Below are 27716 nucleotides of genomic sequence, written 5' to 3'. Positions count from 1 at the left end.
ATATGATATCTTCCAGTGTATCTTCAACTCAACGTGTTCACAAGGACTCCTGTTTCCTCTCCAAGAACCTTTTCAATCTGCAGCTTTCTGAATTCCATCTTAGTTGAAAATGCATAGTTGCCCCAGCCAAAAGCCCTGGAGGCACTCCTGACTCATCTTTTCATCTCATATTCCCACATCAGGAAATCTTCTGGCTTTACCTCCAAATATATCCAGAATTCAACCATTCTCACCACCTCCACTGTGTCCTATGGTATTAAGAGCATTATCTCTTGCTTATTGCAAAGGCTTCCTAATTGGTCCAGGTTCCAGTCTTTTTTTTTTTTTTTTTTTTTGCTTTTTAGGGTTACGTTTGTGGCATATGAAGTTCCCAGGCTAGGGATTGAATCAGAGCTGCAGCTGCTGGCCTATGCCACAGCTATAGCAATGGAGAACCGAGATGCATCCGCCAACCTACACCACAGCTCACAGCAGTGCTGATCTTTAACTTACTGAATGAGGCCAGGGATTGAACCTGAATCCACATGGATACTAGTTTGGGCTCATACTGCTGAGCCACAGGGAACTTGGCAGTGACTTCCACTGTCCTTGAGGCCTGTGTCAATAGAACAACCAAAGGTATCATTTAAACAAGTAAGTCAATTGTATTACTCTCTGCAAAACCCTCCAGTCACCGGGGCATAAGCCAAAGTCCTGGTGATGGCTCTCAGGGCCTTATGTGACATGGCCCCTTGCTTCCTGACTGATCTCATTCCTGTCAACTGGTCCTCCTCACTCGCTCCTTAATAATTAATCTCCTTGATGTTCCTTGAGGCTGCCAGATGCACGGGAGTGCCTGTGCTGGATGGTTTTTCATCCAGATGTCTGCATGGCTATTTTACCTCTAACAGGTAAAAGAGTCTTGGCTCATATGTCATCTTCTCAATGAAGCCTATTATGACCATTCCATTTAAAATGGACCTCTGCTCTCTGGCACTCCTGATGCTCCATATTCCTTGCTGGTCTTTTTTTTTTTTTTTTTTTCTTTTAATAGGGCCACAGTTGTGGTATATGAAAGTTCCCAGGCTAGGGGTCGAATTTGGAGGTACAGCTGCTGCTTATGCTCCTATGCACAGCAACACCAGATCTGAGCCACATCTGCGACCTACACCACAGCTCACAGCAATGCTGGATCCTTAAACCCACAGAGTGAGGGCAGGGATCAAACCTGCATCCTCGCAGATACTAGTTGGGTTTTTTTCCACTGAGCCGCAAAGGGAACTTCCCCCTATGCTGATCTGTTACTCTTTTCTTCATAGCACTAATGGCTTACGTACTGTGTCATTTGTTTATATTTATGTCTATTGTTTATTATTATCCCCATTTTCTCCACCCAGAAGTCAGCTCCATGAGGGCAAGGATCTTTGCTCACTGATGTATTTCAGTGCCTAAAACAGTGTCTTGTACATTGTCTGTGGTTACAAATATTGTTGACTCAGTGAATAAACTTAACATGACTCTAACTTCTTTTTAAACACTGAACCCTAAGCAGTTACACCCAATTAATTGATATTGGCCTAAAAGATCAAATTGTTGCCATCCTTTGCCTGGTCAATTTGTTTAAAAATCTATATAATTATATCTAAAATTTCTTTGCAATATGTAAAATATGTTGGTGTAGCTTACACATCTCTTTGTGTATGTGTCTTTGAAGGAGTGGTACCCTAAAAGGCCATGAGAAGGCATTGGCAATGAACCTCGAGGGTGTGTTGTTGCAGAAGAGTCGTGCTTGGTCTTTCTAAATAGCGGCAGAAGAAAGTTGTCTCAAGTGTGATGGATCCTGGTACAGGGTCTAGGAGTCACAAGACTTAGGTTCTAATCTCAGCTCTGTCACTAACTTCTGTGCAATACCATTGAACTATTTTCCTGCTAGACCTCGAACTAGCTCCAAATGCCATGCTTTTTACCACTAGGCTATAGTGTACACCTGCAGTCATATAGGATTGAATGTATTGTTTTTTTAGTCCATACATAATTAAACCCCAAGCTTTGACTCACTGAAGATCTCAGATAATAACTGTAAACACTACGGAGGTTGTGGTTATCTGGGCGGTGTAAGATCCTGTGTCTGCCGTTGTCAGGTTGCTGAGTTGCAGAGAGTAGGACTTGGTGACGTGTTCAATCGATTGCTCTGTTTGGATCAGTTACGTGTATTAGTGGACTTTGTGCCTTATTTGGCCGTATGAAGATGATAGATTTTCATCGTGAAGCCAGGTGATGGACATGATCTTCTCTTCTTCAGGGAACTTCAGGGGTAGAGTTACTGACTCCCCCAGGGTCCCGTTCACAATCAGTGGGGTTGAGCTGGTTTGTGAAACTGTATCCCTGCAAGCACAGAAAGGAAACTCCTATAACTTTCCCTGCCCATCTCCTGCCCACCCCCAACCCTTTCTCCTTATTCTGCCAATCCGTCGGAGGCTCTCTGATACAGAAGTCCAGGGATATGAGAAGAGGAAAGAGTTAGGAGAAGTGTTGAAATGGACATTGGAATGGACAATCACAGAGTCTGACAAATGTCTACCACTCTTGGTTATTGGGTAGTTGGTCCAGATGATCCTGGCCGATCTACCCTCCCACATTGGTTGGTCACTCCTAGGTCATGGCCACACTGTCCAACCCAGTTTCTGAGTTATGAGTGCGTGAGATGGAGAAGAACAACCACATCAACTCCCTGGCACGGACTCCAAGGCCCACAAGTCTTTGCTGATGAAATATAATAAAGCTCGACATTTTCTAAATACCTACTGTGTTCAGCATAGTAGGGTTGCAGGATTAGAGGATGAATAGTAGGAATTTACTGTTCTTCTTATATGTTATTTCATTTGATGTTGACAATTCTGTGAAGCAGGTATGATGAATATTATTGTCTATTTATAGACAAGGAACTGAGGCACAGAGAAAGTTAAAACTAATTTCCCCAGGGTCACAGCTAAAGAATAACAGGATTCAAACCCAACTACTTTGATGCTAACTAATTTGTGCTCTTTTCATGATACGAAGAAGATATCTCTTCTGTTCCAAAAGATAATAGTCTAGTAACTGAGGGGATAAAAAACTGATAATATAAATGTAATAACATATAATGGCTGTACTCTCATGAGCAGATCACAGAGCTGTTAATGTATGAGCAAAAAAAAAGTGAAATAATCACAATTCTTCTTCTTTTTTTTTTTTTCATTGCCAACCAGAGGCATATGGAGTTCCCTAGCCAGGGATGAGATCCGAGTCGCAGTTGCAACCTGTGCTGCAGCTGCAGCTGCAGCAACACTGGATCCTCAACCAAGTGTGCTGGGCAGGGATCGAATCTGCATCCCATCGATGCAGAGATGCCACTGATCCATTGTGCCACAGTGGGAACTCCACAATCATTCTTAAAGAAGTACTTCCTTAGCATCATTTGCCAGATTCCTAGCATTTATTACAGTATTTTGTGGTGCTCTGTTTACTAGTTTGTCCAGCTGACCAGCCTTAATTATCTTTATATCTCAGCACTGTTCCTGACACCAAGTAGGATCTAGAAATGTTTGAGTGAATCAGTGTATAAGAACCATTACCACAACTTCAACCTTCTCATGATCTTCTAGTTCAAAGGAGGGGATCTGAGCAGAGGAGGAACTGTCTCTTGGATTTGACACCCATCTCCTGGGTGAGTTCACACTTCCTCTCTTTCTAGATGGTCATAAGCATGCTCATCACATGAGCAGGGCCGTCAATGCCCCCTCTACTACACCTTTCCCATCAGCATTTTAACATGCTATTAATTGTCATTTTGCTCCTTTGTCCCTTTGGAGTCACATGGGTGAGTATCACAAGCAAAATCTTGAGTTGAAAAAAACCCCAAATACAAATAGAATACAATGGTGAGTTTCCATTTATTGATGAAAGCTAAAAACCAGGCAAAACAAATCTATTTACTTATTTTATTTTTTCTTCTTCTTGGGGCTAACACCTGCGGCATATGGAAATTCCCAGGCTAGGAGTTGAATCAGAGCTTCAGCTGCAAACTATGCCACAGCTTGCAATGCCAGACCCTTAACCCACTGAGTGAGGCAGGAATTGAACCTGCATCATCACAGAGATAAAGCTGGGTCTTTAACTTGCTGAGCCGCAATGGGAACTCCAAAACAAATTTTATTATTATTATTATTTGGTCTTTTTTAGCGCTGCACCCATGGCATATGGAAGTTCCCAGGCTAGGGGTCAGAATCAGAGCTGCAGCTGCCAGCCCTACACCACAGCCACGGAATTCAGGGCCCAAGCTGCGTCTGCGACCTATACCACAGTTCACTCCACTGCTGGATCCTTAATCCGCTGAGCGAGGCCGGGATAGAATCCGTGTCCTCCAACTAGTGTTGGATTCATTACTGCTGAGCCACAATGGGAACTCAACAAATCTATTCTTTTAAAAGTTGGGATAGAGTTACCTTTGAGAAGAGGGAGGGAGGGAGAAGGAGGGAGGGAGGGGGTAGGAGGAGCATAAACAGGTATTCTGGGCTGCTGATAATGTGCCATTTCTTAACATGTGTTCATTCTTTGACCTGACACTTAGGATTTGTACAGTTTTCTCTTTGCATGTTATATTTGTCAGACTAAATGGGGATAAAACAATAACAAAAACAAAACAACATAATTATAATGGCCTATAAGGACCAAAAGGTCATTTTTCTCTCTTTGACTTAACATCCTATAACTCCCCCCGTGTTCACTTTGCTCACACCTCCTGGCCTGGCTATTCCTGGAACAGGTCAGGGTTGTACACTTGTAATTCCTTCTGCCTGGATTGCTCTTCCCCCAGGTGTCTGAGTGGCTCACTTTTTTTGTCTCTGTAAGGTTCTGCAGCATAAATATTTCCTCTTAGAGAGCTGCTTCGGGACCCAGATGATGTGGTGGTGACCCAGAAAGTACAAAAAGGCCTTTTCTCTACTCTTGCCTGGAACCAGCACTGATGCTTTGGGAATGTCCTGGGTCAGCATCCTTGGCTTGAATACTGTTGTTCTCTGCAGGGCATTGAGGTCTCCTCTAAGTAGTTCCACTGACAGCAGATTTGCACAACTAGAACCAAAAGAGGAGATTAAGAATTGGGAGGACACCCAAATGACTGCAACAGAAGGCTGATATGGGGGCCTAGGAGAAGTATCCTTTCTAAGTCAGTGAGGACCACCTGGAGCATGGGGGTGGTGCTGCGTCCTGCCTGTGCTCTGGTGAAGATGTTGACTCAGCAGAAATTTGGAGTGTGTTTTGTTTGCATGGCTCAGTCACTCTGAAAACATGAGTAATACTAATTAGTGCTTTATGCCCCCATAACCTGGCCCAGGGAACTCAGGGAATACTAAGTAGGCTGAGATTAGAATGTAAAATTGCCTTTTTTTTTTTTTGGCTTTTTAGGGATGCACCCATGGCATATGGAGATTGCCAGGCTAGGGTTTGAATTGGAGCTGTAGCTGCCGGCCTACGCCACAGCCACAGCCACACAGGATCTGAGCTGGGTCTGTGACCTACACCACGGCTCACGGCAACACGGGATCCTTAACCCACTGAGCAAGGCCAGGGATCGAACCTGCGTCCTCATGGATGCTAGTCAGATTTGTTAACTACTGAGCCATGATGGAACTCCAGAAATGTAGATTGTCTTGAATGATTACCTGAACCATTTTTTTTTGGGAAGGTATAAGAAACATGGAATATTTTTGAGAAATGGGAAGGAATAAAGATAGCGGGGAGGTGAGACTGAACTGATCATGAAAGGAGGGAAATGTCAGAGAAACTTTGGGATATCTAACCTAGGGGACTGCTTAGACTTTTCTATAGGGAAGAGGGATATAGTGGCTGCTTCAGCTCAGCATGAAACGGTTCAGAAGAAGGGTAGGGCCTGATTTCTCAAGAGATTTAGTAGAGAGAGGAAGAGATACATAGGGTAAGATCTTGAGTAGGAGGAGTGAAATGAAATACAGCATACCAAAACTTACAGGATGCAGTCGACACTGTGCTTATAGGGGAAATTGGTTCTTTGAAAGATCAGAAAGATTGACATACGGTTAACTAAATTAATTAAGAAAAAAATAGAGAAGACTCAAATTTTAAAAATGAGAAAAGTAGACATTACTGCAGATCTTATAGAAATAAAAATCAGTCGTAAGAAAATACTGTGAATAACTGTATAACAACAAATTAGATAACCTAGATGAAAAGACAAATTCCTAGAAATGGGTTACTAAGACTGATTATGAAGAAATAAAAAATCTAAGAGGATCTATGACAAGTAAAGAGATTGTATCACTAATGAAAAACCTGACAAAGAAAAGCCCAGTACCTGATGACTTCACTGGTGAATTCTACCAAATAGTTAAAGAATAATTAACATCAAACTTCTCAAATTCCTCCCAAAAAGTAGGAGAGGAGAAAACATTTTCTCTCTTTTACAAATTTTTTTTTTTGTAAAAAATTTAAAAAAAATTTTTTTTAGGACCCCACCTGCGGCATATGGAAGTTCCCAGGCTAGGGGTCAAATTGGAGCCACAGCTGCTGGCCTACACACAGCTCAAGGCAACACTGGATCCTTGACCCACTGAATGAGGCCAGGGACTGAACCGGGGTCCATGGATAACAGTCAGATTCATTACCACTGAGCCGCAGTGGGAACTCCAGAAACACTTGCTAATTCATCTGATGAAGCCGGTATTACCCTGATAACACAGCCAAAGATATCATACACACACATACACATACATCGCCCCCCCAACTATGGACCACTATCTCTATGAATATTGATGAAAAAATCCTCAGCAAAACAGTAATAAATGAATCCAGCAACATATTAAAAAGATTATACACCATGGATAATTGGAATTTATTTTAGGAATGGAAGAGGACTCAACATATGAAAATTAATTAATGCAATACGTTAGTAGAATTAAGGAAAAAAGATACACGATCATCTCAGTTGACAAAGAAAAAAAGCATTTACAAAATCCAACAGGCTTCTACACTTAAGAATCTAGGAATAGGGGAAATCCTCAGTTTGAAAAAATCATCTGAAAAATCCACAACTAACATTCTACTCAAGAATGAATGGCTGAGGAGTTCCTGTTGTGGCTCAGTGATTAACGAATCCGACTAGGAACCATGACATTGTGGTTCGATCCCTGGCTTCGCTCAGTGGGTTTAGGATCTGGCCTTGCGGTGAGCTATGATGTAGGTCACAGATGCGGCTTGGACCCGCATTGCTGTGGCTCCGGTGTAGGCCAGCAGCTACAGCTCTGATTAGACCCCTAGCCTGGGAACCTCCATATGCCTCGGGAGCAGCCCTAGAAAAGGCAAAAAGACCAAGAAAAAAAAGAATGGCTGAAAGTTCCTGCGCTGCTCCTGATGCAAGGGCCTGAGGAGAAAGGAGTCAGTTCACGCTCGCAGTGCACGCGTGTGCGCTCCATGATCGGAAAGAGAAAGATTTGTGGGTTAATCATTAGCCTCCTTACTACTCCTTAGTTTGCATCTGTCTAGTTTGTTTTGTAAGGAAGTCAGCTCCTTTGTTCCCATTTGAACCACTTTGCCTCTGGAACTTGAGTTCTATCCACGAGGAAGGAATTTGTGTGCTGATTCATCTTATGGTCAGTTTGAGGGATGCATCTGCATATATATATATATATATATATATATATATATATATCCAAACGTTGAATATAGATTAGCTAAGGTGGGAAAAAAAATTATAGGTTGGAAAAAGTTCTTTTATGTGGAATGCTTAAATATTGCTATGTTAAGTATTCTTTTTATTAGTGCTTAGTTATGGGCAATATAGGTAATTTTTGTGTACTTTGAGATAACTAAAATTCCCCAAATGGATAAATGTCAGAAAAGATCGTTTTCAGTAAACTGGGAAAATACAAAAATACAGTTAAGATATAAGTAAAAGAAAAAAAAAAAGAATGAATGGCTGAAAGCCTTTCACCTAGGCCAGGAACAAATAACCATGCCATCACTTCTATTTAACATATACTGTAAGTTTTAGTTACAGCAATTAGTCAAGAAAAAGAATAAAAGTTATCTTAATTGAAAAGGAAGTGAAACTATTCATATTCACAGATGACATGATTCATAAGTAGAAAATCATAAAGAATCCACATAAAAGTCATCAGAGCTAACAAATTAAGCAATGTTATGGAATAGAAGATCGATTTACGAAAATTTTGATTTACAAAAATACAACATTGCTGCATTTTCACTAGCACATGAACAATCTGAAAAGGAAACTAAGAAAGCAATTCCATATACATAGTGTCCAAAAAATTAAATATCTACAAATATTTAACCAAAGAGATTCAAGTCTTATACACTGAAAACAATGAAACATTTCCACAAGAAATTAAAAAATATCTAAATAAATGGAAAGACATTTTATGTTCATAGATTGTAAGACTCAGTTTTAAGGTAAACTATTTGGCAATACTACTCAAAGCAAGTTATAGATTCTATTCAATCTTTATCAAAATTCCAATGACTTTCACGACTTATTTACACAAAAAAAAAGCCAATCCTCAAGTTCATTTGAATTTGTAAGGGACTCACAACTAGCCAAAACAATATTGAAAAAGAAAAAACAAAATTGGGAGTTCCCTTGGGGCTCAGTGATAATGAACCCAACTGGTATTCATGAGGATGCAGTTTCACCCCTGGCCTCGCTTAGTGGGTTAAGGATCCAGTGTTGCCATGAGCTGTGGCGTAGGCCAGCGTGCCAGCTGTAATTCAACCCATAGCCTGGGAACTTCCATATGCTGCACATGCAGCCCTAAAAAGCAAAAAAAAAAAAAAAAGAAAAGAAAACCAAATTGGAGAATTCGCATGTCCCAATTTTGAAATTTAGACAGCTGCAGTAATCACATTAGTGCATTATTGGCATCAAGATGGCTATAGATGTCTATATGGAATTGAGTTGAGAGTCCATCATACATTTATGACAATTAATTTTTTTTTTTTAGCTGTTTCTTGGGTCGCTCCCGCGGCATATGGAGGTTCCCAGGCCAGGGTCCAATCGGAGCTGCAGCCACTGGCCTACACCTGAGCCACAGTAACGCGGGATCCGAGCCGCCTCTGCGACCTACACCACAGCTCATGGCAACTCCAGATCCTAACTCACTGAGCAAGGGCAGGGATCGAACCCGCGACCTCATGGTTCCTAGTCGGATTCGTTAACCTGCGCCACGACGGGAACTCCCTGACAATTAATTTTTGAAAAGCGTGCCAAGATCATTCCATGGGGAAAGAATGACTCCTTCAACAAATGGTGATGGGACAACACAATGTCTGTAAGCAAAAGAATGAATCTGAACACCTATCTCACACCTATGCAAAAATTATTTCGAAAACTTAATAGCTTAGTTATAAAAGCAAAAATATAAAATTTTATAAGGAAACAGAGGTAAATCTTTATCAGATTGGATTGGGAATGGATTTTTAGATATGACACCAAAGCAAGACACGTGAGAAAAAAAATAGATAAATTGAACTTCACCAGAATTAAAAACTTTTGTGCATCAAAGGACATTATCACCATAATAAAAGAAAACACAGAATAGGAGAAAATATTCATAAATTGTTTATCTGATAAGGATCTATGATTCAAAGTAAAGAGCTCTTACATCTCAAAACCAAAAGACAATATTCCAACAAAGAGGGGCAAAGGAATTGAAAAGATATTTCTCCAAGAAAACATACGAGTGGCCAATAAACACATGAAATATCATTAGCCCATATGCTCAATATCATTAGTTGTTAGGGAAATGCAAATCAGAACACAACCATCTACTAGAGTGGCAATTAATATAATAAAAAAAATAAATAAACATTGGTAAAGATGTTGGAGAATTAGAATTCTTATACATTGCTGGTTGGAATATAAACTGGTGTGTAGCCACTGTAGGAAACTGTTTAGTGATTCCTCAAAAAATTAAGTGTTACCATATGATGTAGCAGTTTCATTCTTGGGTGTATACCTAGAAGAATTGAAATAGGTACACCAATACATACTTGTACAGAAGGTTCATAGAGGTACTATTCTCAAGAGTCGAGTGGAAACAAACATAAATGCCCATGAATAAATGAGTGGATAAATAAAATATGGTATATACCCATGGTCGAATATTATTCAGCAATAAAAGAATGAAGTATCGATACATGATACAGCATGAATGGACCTGGAAAACACTGTACTAAATTAAAGAAGTCAGACATAAAAAGTCACATATTGCATGATTTCATTCATACGAAATCTCCAGAATAGGTAAACCCATGGAGACAGAAAGCAGATTGGTGTTTACAAGTGTGATAGAAAGAGAAGACATGAGAAGTGTTTGCTTAATGAGTACAGGTGGTGAAATTCTTTTGGGGGTAATGAAATGTTTTGGAGTAATAAAAGTGATGGTTGCCCAACTTTGTGAATTTAAAATGTCACTGAATTGCACACTTAAAATTACTTTTATGTTTTGTGAATTTCACCTATAAAAAAAGGCAAAAATTATCATTGTGTATGGTAACACAACTGAGGCTAGATCTGGAGTCAGAGACTGAAAACTGGAATGCATGGAAGGCTGGTGGTCCCGTGGGGACAGACTGCAGATTCTGAGAAGTGGAAAGACACAGCTGTCCTTGAGGGTAATGACAAAATGTAAAACACCTCTCTACCTGTGGCGAGCAACCATAAACATTTGAAGGTGTGGATGGTTGGTGAGAAGTAGATAACACGGCTCGGGGGAAGTGGAATTATGTGGGTTGCAATCTCTTAGCAGAAAAGCCTGCAACTTTTTGACTAAAAACCTCAGAATCATTGGTTGGCCCCCATGTATTGGCTGAACATATATTTCCTACCCCTGTTCTCCCTTGGGCATCAGAAATATTGCATCTGCGTCTCAAGAGTTAGTTCTTATTTCTTCCTCCTTCCAAGTTGAATATGACTGTCTCATGTATGTGGTTCATGGAGCAACATTGGGGTTACATGGTAGCTTATTTTAAATGTAGATTTTTTTTTTTTTTTTGGTCTTTTTGCCATTTCTTGGGCCGCTCCTGCGGCATATGGAGGTTCCCAGGCCAGGGGTCCAATCGGAGCTGTAGCTGCCAGCCTACGCCAGAGCCACAGCAACGCAGGATCCGAGCCGCGTCTGCGACCTACACCACAGCTCACGGCAACGCCGGATCGTTAACCCACTACCACGACTGAGCCAGGTAGGGAGTCTGAACCCGCAACCTCATGGTTCCTAGTGGATTCGTTAACACTGTGCCACGACGGGAACTCCTAAATGATATTCTTTGTCTCCATTCCAGAATCAGCATTATATCAAGATTCCCAATAACATTTAATTCTAGAGATGGGTTCAGTTTTGCAAAGAGACGAAGACACGAGTCTGCTCCTAGACCAGGGAGAGGTTCTGGAATATATAGATGAATTTTTTTTTTTTTTGTCTTTTAGGGCTGCACCCACAGCATATGAATGTTCCCAGGTTAGGGCCAGCCCATGCCACAGCCACAGCAATACCAGGTTGCAAGCTGCATCTGCAACCTACGCTTGTGGCAACTCATAGCACTCAGTGGGATTCTTAACCCACTGAACAAGGCCAGGGATTGAACCCATGTCCTCCTGGATACTAGTTGGGTTAGTTACGGCTGAACCACAATGGGAACTCCTGCATATATAGCAACATATGTGGTGTGTGTATATGTATATAAATATATATATATATATGTGTATATATGATGATATATATGTATGTGTGTGTGTATATAATATATATATATATATATATATATATATAAATCATTTCTTCCTCTTTCTGCATTTATACTATTTCCCAGTTTCTGTCCTCCTTCCATTATTCTCCTTAGCTTCACTTTCTATGCTGTGATTTCTAAGCCTCCAGCCCGGTTCTTCTTTTAGTCCTAGATTTCTGGCTGCTTTCAGGAAATCTTCTCATGGATATCACACTAACATCTTAAAATTGGTTGGTCCAAAATTAAAATCACCTTCCTCTTCATGCTGCTCCCGCCTTCCTCCAACTTTGTAAACTTTTTTTGCTACCCTGTCTGAATCTCACTTGCCTTCCCCCCGAAATGTTTCATATCCTTTTCCCACTTGATTTATTCCCTTCTTATCATTTATCACTATCCAATATGTGATTTTACTTATTTATCTTGTTTATAGTTTGTCTCCTCTGCTAAATGAGGGCAGGATTTTTGCCTACTTTGTTCATGGCGTAGCCCAGAAACCAGAACAGTGCCAGGCATCCAGTAGGTGCTCAAAGAATATTTATTGGATAATCTTTTTCTTTCTTTCTTTTTCTCGAGGCGGGGGAAGGAAGGGAGGGAGGAGGGAGGAATAGGAAGGGAGGGAGGAGGGAGGGAGGGAGGGAGGGAGGGAGGGAGGGAGGGAGGGAAGGGAGGACGGAAGGAAGGGAGGGCGGAGGGAGGGAGGGATGAGGGAGGGAGGCGAGGTAGATGCGGGGAGGGAGGGGGAGGGAGGAGGGAGGAGTGAGGTGAGGGAGGGAGGGAGGGAGGGGTGAGGTAGGTCTCAGTCGGTCTTAAGGCAGTTCTATCTTTCGGTCTCTTCTCTGTTCTTTCTGGCGTTCTGTCTTCTTTTCTTTTCCCTTCTCCTCCCTCCCTCCCTTCCCTCCTTTCTTTCTTTCTTTTCTTTTCTTTCTTTTCTTTCTTCTTCTTCTTTCTTTCTTTCTTTCTTTCTTTCTTTCATCTTTCTTCTCTTTCTTCATTTTTAAGGTCATACCTACAGCATATGGAAGTTTCCACACTAGGGGTCATATCAGAGCTACAGCTGCAGACCTATACCTCAGCCACAGCAACACAGGATCTGAGCCACATCTATGACCTACATCGCAGCTTGCAGCCCCACGGATCCTTAATCCTCTGAGTGAGGCCAAGGATCAATCTGGATTCTCACGGATATTAGTTGGGTTCTTAACCCACTGAGCCACAAAAGAAACTCCTATTTATTGGATGATTTAATGAATTCTCTTTACTTTTCAGTCCCATTGTCAGTTTATCTAGTTAGTTCTACATCTATGGTGACCTTGCTTCTGTCTTTCTTTCTCTTGTGCTGCTGCCATGTTTGTCTAGCTGCCATTGTTTCTCAAGAGCTTGCCACCTACTGGCTAATGAAATTGGGGTAAGTTTTTAAAACTATAGTAACAGTGTATAATAGTACATATTAATAATAATATGGGGATAATAATACTATAGACTCACAGAACTGTCATAAGGCTTATGTATACTATGCATGTACAGATAACCCAGTGCCTGGAACACTATAAGCCCTCAATGAATATTAACTATTTTTATCTGATACACTGAGCTAATTTTGGGCTAGCTTTCCTGTCTCATCACCTGCCCCATCTGTCCCTAAATCCTATGTTTGGGCCCCAGTAGACCACTTGTGGTTCCCCAAACATGAAATGAACCTTCATGCTTCATGTAGTGGATAGCAGGGAATGGAAAGCAGGAAGGCTCAGAGAATTCCTTTCTGTCTGTCAAATTAAGTATGCTGAACCAGCTAGCTCCAGATTTGCATCAGAGGAAAGGAGAGTTGGAGAACTTTTTTTTTTTTTTTCTGCAATAAGCAAATCTGAAAGGACTATTTCTAGTACTTCAGTTTGGCACAGAAATTTTGGCTAAGCTGAACCATAGATTTTCAATATTTTTTTTCTCAGTGTGATCTTCAGTATGATTAAGATCATGAGGCTCAGGAGGAACTTGTAACCTACCAGAGATCACACAGTAAGATAGTAGCTAATTTGCTGAGAGGATTTCCTTCGTAATCCTTAATCTTAATCTTGTCTTAATCCTTGTTCTTTATGCAATATGTTTGTCATAAACCCAACATGTTTCAGAAAACTCATTTCCCATATCCCGGCAGATAATTCCCTTAAATATAGACACAAGTAAAGTTGTTAACTCTGAACCATTTCAGGCTTTAAGTTTTCAAATTGCAAGGCAATGGCAGGTCATCAGGCACCACTGTGAGCCCCACCAGATCCCTTGGCAGAGAGATAGACAGACACCCATACAGAGGTGATTTAGATTAAGCAAGCTGCACAAAACCAGGACTCATTAATGACTACCTGGGTCCCCTTCAGCATTTACCTGGGTCAAGGCAGAAGACAAGGGTGAGAGACTGGAACAGCCAGATCATGCTCTTAGCAGTGGAGATTGGTGCTGGAGACCTCAAGGCAGTCAATGTTCTTGCCAATTTCTCATAAACTGAAACTGCTTTTTTTCTGACACTTCCTCCTTCTTCTCAGAGGGTCGTGGCAACATCTTCATACTAACAGTCATAGTTTTACTTTATTATTAATCTATTTTTTATGAGCAAAATGATGCCAGAAAGATGTTACCGGAATCCGGGTTCTTGTTCATGCAGCCGCAGAATGAACTTCGCAAATAACACAGGCAGCAGGCAAGCAAAGTCTTTATTGCAGGAAAGCAAATAGCTCCCAGGACTGCTGGGAGTGGCGAGAAGAGCCCCCCCAACTCTCTATTTTCTTATAGGGGTTTGTGTCCCTTGAAGATAGGGGGGTACCAATGTGGGGTCCATAAAAATATGGTTTTTTCCCGTTGACCTTGCCCAATTACCTATATCAGTCCGGTGTCCAATGGGGTCTTAGGGGTGGAAATGTCCCATAAATGTCTCATAGTTTCTTTGTCCTTTTCTTCCCTAAACTGAGTCACAGGGGATTAGGGATTAATGTCCATCTGGGTGTAAGTACACTCCCTGTAGTAAACAAGGCCTGTGGGGATCTTACTCCCTGGAGCCTTAAGCCACAAATATTAATCAATAGCCATATCAAAGATTGCATCACAGCCCATGCTCCTACACCGACTACCTGAGTTATTATTCTGCCACAAAGTACAAAAATCTTGTGTGCAATGTGAATTGAAATGTTTACTTTTTTCCTTTTTGTATATCTTTTATTGTGATAAAATAACTGAAATTAGCAGTTCCCATTTTGGCTCAGTGGGTTAAGAACCCAACTAGTATCCATGAAGATGCACGTTTGATCCCTTGCTTCGCTCAGTGGGATAGGGATCCAGTGCTGCCGCAAGCTGGGGTATAGACCCCTAGCCTGAGAACTTCCATATGCCACAGGTGTAGCCCCAACAAACAACAAAAACAACCCCAAAACCCAAATTACATATTGTGGTTATGTAACCTAAAATTTATTTATTTATTTATTTATTTGTCTTTTTGTCTTTTTTGTCTGTTGTTGTTGTTGGGCCGCTCCCGCAGCATATGGAGATTCCCAGGCTAGGGGTTGAATCGGAGCTGTAGCCATCGGCCTACGCCAGAGCCACAGCAACGCGGGATCCGAGCCGCGTCTGTGACCTACACCACAGCTCATGGCAATGCCGGATCGTTAACCCACTGAGCAAGGGCAGGGACCGAACCCGCAACCTCATGGTTCCTAGTCGGATTCGTTAACCACTGCGCCACAACGGGAACTCCTAAAATTTATTGTTTTAACTGTCAATTCCATGGTATTAAATACATTTACAAGGTGCATTATATATTTCCAAAACATTTAATTACCTTTGACATTGTGATTTATAAGAAATATATATTTGGGAGTTCCTGTTCTGGGGCAGTGAAAAAGAATCTGACTAGCATTTATGAGAATGTGTCCCTGGAATTGCTCAGTGAGTTAAGGATCCAGAGTTGCTGTGAGCTGTGGTGTAGTTCGCAGATTCGGCCTGGATCCCGTGCTGCTGTGGCTGTGGCATAGGTTGGCAGCTACAGCTCCAATTCAACCCCTCACTTGGGAATTTCCATATGCTGTGGGTGCGGCCTTAAAAAAAAAAAAAGAAATATGTATTTTGGTTACTCAGATTTCTTATATATATTTGGCTTTTGTCTACAGCTCCTGGCTCAAGGCTCTTGAAACCCTTGGAATTTCCTGAGGCATCAGAGCAACGCAAATATCTTTTGTTTTACGTTTGGTCCCTTGTCCTGAGTTTCTGAAATCTCTACAGAGCCGTAAAGGTGAAGTGGGTGTCTTTTATTCCTAACAAACCCCTTTCCAATACACATGCGTTTATGTTAATGAGGTGATTTTTGGACTGCATCTAAGGGTGGCTGTTGGTTGCTAGGGGAACTAGCCAATTAGCGGGTTGGAATTTTCAGTCCCAGCTTCTGACCTCCAAGGAGGCTTCAGGGAAGCATTTCTAAAGGCAAAGTGAAGGAGGGGAGTGGCAGGGTGCGTGATCAGCTCATGCACAATTCTCTGATTGGTTGATGGTGAGGTAAGAGGGCGGTGTCACAGGGGTACACTTTCCTTCACCACAGCTCACGTGTCAGTAGATTGGCGCTACTGTGCATGAGTGAATGGACTCAGGTTTGGTTTGGCAACAACTCCTAACTCCTTAACTTGTGGAAATTGATGCTGTCTCCACATAGAGAGTGTCTGAATTGAGTTGTAATATAGGCTACTCATGGGTGTTGGAGTTCCTTACTGATGTGAAACGCACTCCTGCCCCCAACACTGGAATTGAGTGGAGAACTTTAGTTACTTCTAACTGAATCTCTGTAACCATTAATCAGTGTGACCCCCTGTTTTACCCTGTCCCTCAGCCCCTAGTAACCGCCAATCTACTAACCTCTAATCTACTTTCTATGAATTTCTTTTTCCTGGATATCTCATATAAGTAGACTCATACAATGTTTGCACTTTTGTGTCTGGCTTATTTCACATAGCATGATGTCTTCAAGATTTATCCATGTTGTAGTATGTATCAGAATTTCGTTCTGCTTTTTAATGGCTGAATAACATTCCATTGTTTGTACACACTACCTCTTCTTCATTCATTCATCTGCTTATGGACATTTTTCATATGGGTATCCCTGCTTTTTGAAAGTTCACTTTATGTCATTTCACTTTTACGAAAGATCTGCATTATTACCTGTTTTTGTTAACTGAAAGTAGTTCAAAGAGGATTTTCGCATTTATGAGTACAGGCAAAAAGCGAAAGCTTTTGGTTTTTGTTTTGTTTTCAACTTTTGTTTTTCGGGAGCTTCTATAGAAGCAACACCTACCCTAAGCAGTGAGAATGACACTGCCAAGCTTCTTCCCCTAGAACTACACTTGGTATCTCAATATCAAGGCACTGCAGTTTTGAACAGTTTCTGTGAACATCTATGCTCTATCTTGATTTATTTTGTGCATCTGTTAGCAAGATATATTCTAAGGAATTGCTTCTTTGCTTTATGCCTTCTCCGCTTATAAAAGCTTTCTTAGGAACGCTCTACTTTTTTAGGGACTGCACCTGAAGCATATGGAGGTTCCCAGGGTTTAATCGGAGCTGTAGCCACTGGCCTACACCACAGCCACAGCAATGTGGGATCTGAGCCGCATCTGCATCCTATACCACAGCTAGCTCACGGCAATGCTGGATCCTTAACCCACTGAGTGAAGCCAGGGATTGAACCCACAACCTCATGATTGATAGTTGGATTCATTTCTGCTGTGCCACAATGGGAACTCCAGAATTCTCTACTTTTGGATAGCAAGGGGAAACCTGTACTGTGAATAATGCTGCTGTGAACATTGGAATATATATATCTGCTTCAATGCCTTTGGATATATCCCCAGGAATGGAATTACTGGATCATATAGTAACTCTATGTTTAGCTTTTTGGGAAACTGTCAAACTGTTTCCATAATGGCTGAAACATATTACATTCACATTAGCAATGCATAAGAGTTATGATTTTTCCACATCCTTGCCAATGTTTCTTATTTATTTTTTTAATAGACATCCTAATGGATATTAAGTAGTATCTCATTGTGGTTTTGATCTGCATTTCTGCATTTCTTTAATGATTAGTAATGTTGAATATCTTTTCCTGTGCTTATTGCCCATTTGCAATTCTTCTTTGGAGAAATGTCTATACCTTTAAATTTTTGTTTTTATTATTGAGTTATAGGAGTTCTTTATATATTCTAGATATTAATCACTTATCAGATATATGATTTTCAAATATTTTCTCCCACTTGGGGGCTTTGTTACTTGAGAGTATCCTTTATTTTTCTTCCTTCCTCCCTTCCTTCTTCTTTCTTTCTTTCTTTCTTTCTTTCTTTCTTTCTTTCTTTCTTTCTTTCTTTCTTTCTTTCTTTTTTTTTCTTTCTTTCTTCTTCCTATTCCTTCTTCCTTCCTTCTTCCTTCCTCCTTCTTCCTTCCTTCCTTCCTTTCTTTCTTCTTCCTTCCTTTCTCTCTCTCTCTTTCTTTCTCGCCACCCCACAGCACATGGAGTTCTCAAGCCAGGGATCAGATCTGAGCCACAGTTGCAACCTACATTGTAGCTGCAGCAACTAGATCCTTTAATCCACTGTGCCAGGCTGGGGATCCAACCTGCTTCCTGGCAGAGATGCCACAGATCCCATTGTGCCACAGTGGGAACTCCAAGAGTGTCTTTTAATGTTCAAAAGTTTTTAGTTTTGATGAAGGTGGTTTATCTGTTTGTTTGTTTGTTTTTTCTTGTTGCCTCTGCTTTCGGTGTCAGATTCAAGAAATCATTGTCAAATCCAATGTTATGAAGATTTCCCCCTGTGTCTTCTTGTAGGAGTTTTATAGTCTTAGCTTTTATATCTATCTTTTTGATACATGCTCAAAAGAAGAAAAATGTTTGGTGATATGAAGGTTATATGAACTTCAATTTTTTTTTTCAGGGTCACACTGGCAGCATATGGAAGTTCCAAGGCTAGGGGTCAAATTGGAGCTGCAGCTGATGGCCTACATCACAGCCACAGAAATATGGGATCCAAGCCACATCTGAGACCTACACCACAGCTCACAGCAACACCAGATCCTTTAACCCACTAAGCAAGGCCAGGGATTGGACCTGTATCCTCATGGATCCTAGTTGAGTTCATTAGCCGATGAACCACAAAGGGAATTAATTCCACATTTGAGTTAAATTTTGTACATTGTTTAAGGCAAGGTTCACCATCATTCTTTTGCATGTGGATGTCTAGTGTTCCCAGCACCACTTGTTGAAAAGACTGTCCTCTCAAGTGTTTTTGGCATCCTTGTCAAAAATCATTTGACCATATATTTGAGATATTATATCTGGGCTCTCTGATTTATTTCACTGGTCTCTATGTCTATCTAATGCCCTGGCCACACTATTTTGATTATTGTAGTTTTGTAGTAAGTTTTGAAATCAGAAAGTATGAGTCCTCTAACTTTGTTTTTTCCCAAGATTGTTTTGACCACTCAGAGTTGAATTATTTATTTATTTATTTATTTATTTATTTATTTATTCTTTTTGCCATTTCTTGGGCCACTCCTGCAGCATATGGAGGTTCCCAGGCTAGGGGTCGAATCAGAGCTGTAGCTGCCAGCCTATGCCAGAGCCACAGCAATGCAGGATCTGAGCCGTGTCTGCAACCTACACCACAGCTCATGGCAACGCTGGATCATTAACCCACTGAGGAAGGGCAGGGATCAAACCCGCAACCTCATGGTTCCTAGTCGGATTTGTTAACCACTGTGCCACGACGGGAACTCCTGAATTTAATCAAATTTTTTTTTGGAGTTGGTCAAGATGATTCTTTTATCCCCTTAAGTGTGTTTAAACAAAACATTACAGTAAGAGATTTCTTAAAGATAAATCATCCTTGCATTTTGGAGATAAATCTTACTTGGTTGCATTTTTCCTATTAATTCATTGCTTGGTTCAATTTACTAAATTTTAAATCAAGATTTTTTTTTTAACATTTAACTGGTCTATATCAGGAGTTAGCAATTTTTTTCTATAAAGGTCAAGATAGTGAATATTTTAGACTTTGTGGGACAGTCTTCATTGCAACTACTCAACTTTGTTTTTTTGTTTGTTTTTTGTTTTGTTTTTGTTTTTTTGTCTTTTTGCTATTTCTTTGGGCTGTTCCCATGGCATATGGAGGTTCCCAGGCTAGGGGTCTAATCAGAGCTGTAGCCCCTGGCCTACGCCAGAGCCACAGCAACGAGGGATTGGAGCTGTGTCTGCAACCTACACCACAGCTCACGGCAACGCCGGATCGTTAACCCACTGAGCAAGGGCAGGAACTGAACCTGCAACCTCATGGTTCCTAGTTGGATTCGTTAATCACTGCGCCTCGACGGGAGCTCCTCAACTTTGTTTTTATAGCATGAAAGCAGCCATAGTCAATATGTAAGTGGGAGTTCCCATCACAGCTCAGTGGAAATGAATCTGACTAGCATCCATGAGAATGCAGGTTCCATCCCTGGCCTCACTCAGTGGGTTAAGGATCTGGCATGGCTGCGAGCTGTGGTATAGGTTGCAGATGTGGTTTGGATCTTGTGTTGCTGTGGCTGTGGTGTAGGCCAGTAGCTCTAGCTCCAATTCACCCTCTAGCCTGGGAACCTCCTTATGCCACGGGTATGTCCCTAAAAAGACACACACACACACAAAAGCAAATGAATGAATGTTGGGAGAGGGCCAGTAAAATTTTATTTATTGACATTGAAATTTGAGGGTTTTCGCGATGTGGCTCAGTGGGTTATGAACCCAACTAGTATCCATGAGGACGCAAGTTCAATCCCTGGCCTTGCTCAGTGGGTTAAGGATCTGGCTTTGCTGTGAGCTGTGGTATAGGTGGAAGACATGGCTCAGATCCTGCATTGCTGTGATGTAGGCTGGCAGCTGCAGCTCCAATCTGACCCCTAGCCTGGGAACTTTCACATGCTGCAAGTGCAGCCCTAAAAAGCAAAGTATATATATATATACACACACACACACACATATACATATGTATAGAAGTTCATATAACTTTCACATCACCAAATATTATTTTTCTTTTGATTTTTTCCAACCTTTTAGAACTGTAAGAACTATTCTTACCCAGGAGCTATGTAAAAAGACTTGGCAGGCAAGATTTGTCCACAGGATATGGTTTGCTGGTCTCTGGTCTATTTTTTTTTTTTTTAGAGGAATCATCCTCATCCAGTTTGGAGCATTACATTAATAGAATTCAATGAATTTTGAAGTTTTCCACTATTTTCTATGCTTTGGAATAGTTAAAATTACGTAAAAATTATCCTTTCATTTGAGATGGTAGAACTAGCTCATAAGACCATCTAGGCTTGGTGTCTTTTTCTACCTTTATCTAGAATTAGATAATTGAATATGTTTTCCATTTTTTCCAGATAAATTCTTCTAGTTATAAATTTTCAACTTAGGAACTATTGTAGATACGAAGTTGTACATCAGAGCAATCCATTGGTTCTTCCTGCCACCAGAAGGCATTGTCATGTTTGTGTTTTGGAAAGATCACTCTGGCTGTGGTGTGGGGAATAGATTGGACACCAGGAAAAGTGTGACTTCAGGAGGTAAAATGCTGTTGTCCAGGTAAGAGATGAGAATGGCTTAGACTTCTGGAGCTACTGATAGATGAAAGAAGAAAAGTTGGATAGGTTGTAAAACCATTCGAGGATTTATAGGACTCAGCATATGGTTATACTCATGGCTATGAGTCACAGTGAATCGATGCAAAGCAAAATCAGTAAAAGAAGATGGTACATAGAGTGGTGTCTAGGAGGAACCAAAGTACAAGCTTCCAAGAGTCTTCTCCCAGTGACGTCACACAGGATGGGCTTAATTCCTCTAGTGACATGTGATGATAACACATGTGAGATGTTTTCTACTAGGGAAGCTTCCCTGAGCCTAGGATTCTAGGGTTTTTAAATTAATACCCAGTAATGTAGGCACTGTCTGCCTAGCATGTATAAAATTTTAGAATTCCAGAAGGAAAGCCCGTGTTCGCATAAAATAAATTGTTGTACAAACAGTTTAACCTCAGTGAATCCCTCTTATCAGGGAATGGTAGAACTCTTCCAAAATCCAACTTCCCAGACACCAGTCAAGGGCCAAACTTGTAAGCACAGTTTTCAAAAGATAGAAGTCTTAGGCCTACATTGGTGATGCTAATTCTTTTCTGTTTTCTAACTCTATTATTCCACACAGGAAGTAAAGCCAATATTTTTCTATTGCATTTCTATCCAAAGACTGGAAACTTATTAAGGGAATATACTTAGGAGTAAATAGCTTTGTCATTGAGATAAGTGCCAAAGGATTGTCACACTCCAGGTAAGGTAAGGCAGTTAAAGGCTGTACCAATAATGGCATCTTCATTAATTAATAAAAATATTATACATTGACGACTTCTTCTATAACTTGCAGGATCAGACACTGTGGATACAAATTGATGAGCAAAATCAGATGTTATCTGTGTCCTGATGGAGCTCGCTGTCTAGTGGGGAAAGAGAGACATTATCAAATGATCACAAGGAGAAATATTTAAAGACAAAATTGAAAACTGATATGGTGGAAAGAGATGTATGAGATTTCACAGTAAGAGTGAAAATGAGCATGAGACATGGTCTGAGGAATAGGAAGACCTCCCTGCTGAAAGGGACATTTGAGCTGAGCCCCGAAGGATGAGTAGGCGTTAACTAAGTGAAGTTGTGTATTAGCGGTAGTGGATGTAAGGGGAGGGAGGCAAAGTATTTCAGGCAAAGGGAGAGTCCTAAGGATAATGTGTAGATTAGCCAGAATCTCAGAGGGGACTGGAAAAAGACCATAAAAATTAAAAAAAAAACCAACTTCTTAAGTAGTTCCTGTATCTGTTTACAGAGTTGCTATACAAAGCCTCTGAAATTCTTCTGGTTAGTAGTTCAAGGTTGGCCCAACAAGTAAAGGAACTGGGAGCCAAAACACATTTGCAGAGTTGCTCAGAGTAGAAGATCTGAGGTGGTTTTGATGAGCAGAGTGTAAAGGAAGTGGTTTCATATTTTATTTGCTATCTCACATACTGCCCCTTAGCAAGTCATTTCTTCAGTTTTACCTAACATCCTGAGGCCCTGTACCAATAGTTCTAAGGGAACCACACCCTCAGTTTTTCACTGAAAAACTTAGTCTTTTTATACCTTTCCTCCAAGTGGCACTGTGAGTGATCCAGACAATTTCTATTCTGCAATTCCTTAGAAACAGACCCTGAAAGTGGTTTCCAGGACTCCTTTTCTACTTTTTTTTTTTGTCGTTCTATGGCTGCACCTGCAGCATATGGAAGCTCCCAGGCCAGGGATCGAATCTCAGCCATGGCTGCGACCTATGCCACAGCTGTGGCAAAGCCGGATCCTTAACCCACTGTGCCATGCTGGGGATTGAACCTGCACCTCTGCAGCAACCCCAAATGCTGCAGTTGGATTTCTAACTCACTGCACAAAGACAGGAACTCCTCCTTTTCTACTCTTGATGTCAGGGTCCCAATCTGAGTTCAGTTCAACAAATATTTATAAAGCTCTACTGGGCAGTGGGTTTTGTGATGAGTGCTGGGAATGGAAAGATGAACAAGACAAAGCTCTTGTCCTGGAGGGAGATGGACCTCAAAAAATAAGATGATCAAGGCAGAACTCCCTGCTCTCCCTCTAGCCCTAAGCCTCTGTGCTGCTGCTTTGGTTTCTTGTTTCTGATATTGGTCCTCTCTGTCTCCAGCTTCATCCTCTCTCAGCATAATGGTCATCTCTCTCACAGCTGACTTCCTTTTCCCCATTCGCCACCTCACTACCCTCAATGCTACAGTGCCTTTGTGTCTCCTCAGGGTCTGAGTTTTCAGTAACACAGAGCCTTTGTCATATTGTTGCTAGAGCCTTTGAGGTTTCAGCTACTTATTTTATCTCTTCTTTTCTTGAAAAAACAGACACAAGAAGAATAGATGCATTACCAAATTTTTTGGTGTGTGTTTACTTACTCAAATGGAGCCTACAGTCTCACTTCATACAAGATGTGGACAACACTTTATTAATGGAAATTTACAAATGTATGAAATAAAAGAAAGAATAAAATACCATTACAAGGATGGCAACTAGCCTCTGAAAGAGGATTAGCAGCATTTGCTACTAGTGAGCATAATCTTCATGTTTGTATTAATTAATGAGCTCATCCAATTTTTTGAGGATCTGAGGTTCATTAGGTACTGTGGACACAGAGACGAGGAGAAAGTCTTCTAGCCAAAACAACTTATTGGCTAGTTGGGGAGACAGTTTAGAAAATACCACAGCTATATAATTATCATAGAATATGATAAATGCTACTGTTATGTGCTTCTGTACTGGATGTTGTAGGAGCACAAATAGGGAGCTACGTATTTAGCTTTGAGTGGGAGGTTTTGGAAGGCTACGCAAAGAGGGGATACTTGGTCTGATCCTTGAGATATGAAAGAGCCAGAGATGGAACAGAGAGAAAAGCATTTCAAGTGGAGGATAGATCATGGGCAAAGGCATGGGAGTGGGAAAGGATTTGATGAATTCACGGACTCACAGTATTTTTATGTGTCTGGAGCCTGGGGAAGAGGCGGGAGGAGGGGGGCTGGAAAATCTGATGGGTCAGATTACTAAGGAGTCTGGTTCCACAGGAAACAATTTTCAGTAGGAAAAAGAAGTGTTAAGTTTCATGTTTTAGAAAGACTGCTCTTTATGTGACAGCAGCCAAGGGAATAAATGATAAAGGAATGAACTGGGAGAGTGGGTGTGGAGAGGGAGTGTGTGTTTGAGAATTAGACAGATTGAGAGGATGTGGTTGAGAGGAGCCATGTAGAGGAGTTGGAATTGACAGGGCCTAATAACTGACTAGATGTAGCAGGGGGTTGAGGTGATGGGAAAAAAGAAAGAAGACTCAAGGATAAAAGAGTTCTCTGCTTTGGGTAACTGCTGATTGGTGAAGTGGTGAAGAATAGCAGTTCAGGACACAGCCCCTGGAGTTGGAAGGTTAGGAATTGATTCCTATTTTAAATATTAATTTGTATGAGTTATTTAGTCATTCTGTGACTCAGTTTCTTTTTTTATTTTTTATTTATTTATTAAAAAAATTTTTATTTTCTTTTTTAGGGCCTCACCCATAGCATATGGAGGTCCCCAGTCTAGGGGTTGAATCAGACCTGCAGCTGCCGTCCTACACCACAGCCAGGGCAACGCCAGATCTGAGCCACATCTGTGACCTACACCGTACCTCATGGCAATACCGGATCCTTAACCCAATGAGCAGGGCCAGGCATTGAACCGTCTCCTCATGGATACTAGTTGGGTTCATTACTGCTGAGCCACAACAGGAACCCCCTTATGGGCTTTTTAAAATGAATGAGTACATAGAAAATGTCAGGATAAAGGAATGGCACATAGTAAGCACTCAATAAGGATTGGCTATTATGATTATGGTGGGTCCAGAAAAGAAAATCATGTACTTGGAGAATAGACTTGTGGTTGCCAAATGGGAGCGGGAGATAGTGGGGTGGATGGGGTGCTTGGGGTTGATAGATGCAGGCTATTGCCTTTGGAATGGATTAGCAATGAGATCCTGCTGTGTAGCACTGGGAACTATGTCTGGTCACTTATGATGGAGCATAATAATGTGAGAAAAAAGAATGTATACATGTATGTGTAACTGGGCCACCATGCTATACAGTGGAAAATAGAACACTGTAAACCAGCTATAATAGAAGAAAATAAAAATCATTATATGAACAAACAAACAAAGAAGATTATGGTGGGTCTTTAACTAGCACAGCAGACACAGACAGAAAAGCAAGTCAGGGAGGTCAAGGAAAGACTTGTGAGTTCAAATTTGGGCACGCCGAATTTAAGGTGACTTCTGACATCTATGCAGAAATGATCCCATAAACAGTTGGACATATAGGGTACAAATGAAATGATTGAGATTATGGGTATTTTAAAAAATTCTCTGACAGATAATTTATGTAATTATTTACCTACAATAAGACCTCATGTGAAAAATCTCTATTTCTCACTTGCAAAGGAGATGGCCACTTTTGGGTCCCAGAGTTGATGAACCTAAACCCAGAGATCTGTGTAGGGCTATTCAAAACTGCCTGAGCAATCAACCAGCAAGAGTTAATAATTATCATCCAAAGAGGGGATAGTTCCTTCATCCATTCTCCAAATAAATTTGTCAAAGCCTGCTAGTCTCTAGAGAATGTACTAGTCATTGTTTTCTCAAGTCAGAACCTCAGGACTTTTACTAAAATAGTCCTTTGTCAAAACCTATTAACACTTTAATATAACCGGAACCACCATCAAGGGCTCTCAACAGTTGGAAAGGCGATCATTAAACTCTAAAAGGGTGCAACTGTTTCTTAACCATGAACTAGCACAGCACAGCTCCTCACTTCTCACCTCTTCTGCTCCTGTTATTCTTGTGATAGCAATATGGAAATTGATACTGCGTTTCTCTCATTTCGTAGCAACTCACCAGAAATGCTTAAGACCTGGATCCCTAGTTTTCTAGGAAAGCAGCTCTGCCCCAAATGCAGACAGAGAGCTCTATCAAAGCTTCTTTCATGGATATTTCCAATAGGAAAGGTGAGTGGTTATCCAGAGAACAATGGAATTAATATACGAATATGTTGACTTGGAGCTCTCTTAGTGTCTTTAAAATATTATTATAGGTACATATTCATTCAACGAGTATTTGTGGGCTACCCATCATGTGCCAAGCAAAGGTGTGTGCTATATTTGGAGCAAAGTGCCAGGTGTTGGGAATCCAAAGCAGGTAAAGGGAGACAGCCTGGAAGTGTACAAACATATGGTCCTTGATTACAAGAAGTCTCGAGTTCATATCTTGTCTTCCCAAGCTTCCTGATTTTGCTAAGGTATTTATTCCTTCAGCCTTAATGTAAACTGGAAGAATAGGATACTCGATACATCTCGTGTAGCAGTTGGTATACACAGGAAGCCCTCGATGAACTATTAAAAGCTCCCTGCCCTCAAGTAGCTCTTTATTTCCATTATTATTATTCAGAGATAGCCCATGGTCTTATTAGTTGAGGAGACAGGTAATTAGGGTGTTGTATGGTAAGTGAAATAGTAGAGACAGACATTGACTAAGGAGGATTGAGAGTTAAAAGTGTGATATACATTTATTTAGCACAGTATTAGATATATTTCTCTTGCAAAACCCTATTTCATAATTTTTGGGGTCTTTTGGGGGGCTGCACCTACGGCATATGGAGGTTCCCAGGCTAGGGGTCAAACTGGAGCTACAGCTGCTGACCAATGCCACAGCCACAGCAACGTCAGATCTGAGCCATGTCTGCGACCTACACCATAGCTCATGGCAACGCCAGATGCTTAACCCCTGGAGTGAGGCCAGGGATTGAACCTGCGTCCTCATGGATGCTAGTCAGATTCATTTCCACTGAGCGACGACGGGAACTCCCCTTATTTCATAATTTTAGTTTATCATCTTATAAGGCTAATATAGCTAATACAATGATTCAGGGCTTTACTCTGTGCAGGCACAGAACACCTCGTTGAATTCCCATTCAACCCTGGGAGGTAAAAGCCAGTATTAACCCCATTTTATAGACAGGATAACTGAGGCACAAAGAAGTTAAAACAACTTTCCTAAGGTCACTTAATTAAGAAACCAGGATTCAGACCCAGGTATTCTATCATTAGAGCCCACATTTGTGGCCACTTCTTACTGTGTCCTTCAAGCTTCATTTTATAGCCAGTAGGGACTGTCACTAATTACACACAAGAAAATTTTACAAATCAAGAGGAATTCAGGGAAAAGTCAAACAGAAGGAAAGTCATTGATCTTGAAGAAATACAGTCTGGCC

General features: G+C 41.0%; 1 protein-coding gene across 9 annotated transcripts in view; it reads right to left on the bottom strand.

Annotated features, from left to right (window-relative positions):
• SLAMF6 (SLAM family member 6) overlaps positions 1–14383 on the bottom strand; it is a 34726-nt gene extending 20343 nt beyond the window's left edge. For 2 of the 9 annotated variants that reach the window (XR_007135479.1, XR_007135480.1), the window contains exon 1: positions 14173–14383. Coding sequence is in view for 5 of the 9 variants with exons in the window: in XM_047784158.1 (XP_047640114.1) it covers positions 14173–14221 (49 nt within the window). In the remaining 4 variants the exon portion in view is untranslated. The remainder of the gene's footprint in view (positions 1–14172) is intronic. The other 7 variants (XR_007135481.1, XR_007135482.1, XM_047784152.1 and 4 more) reach the window with 5 other exon arrangements.
• Positions 14384–27716: the final 13333 nt, after the last annotated feature.

This window comes from Phacochoerus africanus, chromosome 6 (assembly GCF_016906955.1).
Source record: "Phacochoerus africanus isolate WHEZ1 chromosome 6, ROS_Pafr_v1, whole genome shotgun sequence".
NCBI classification, from domain to species: domain Eukaryota; kingdom Metazoa; phylum Chordata; class Mammalia; order Artiodactyla; family Suidae; genus Phacochoerus; species Phacochoerus africanus.
The sequence above is the reverse complement of the archived record's forward strand: the minus strand, read 5'-3'. Positions and strand labels throughout refer to the sequence as shown.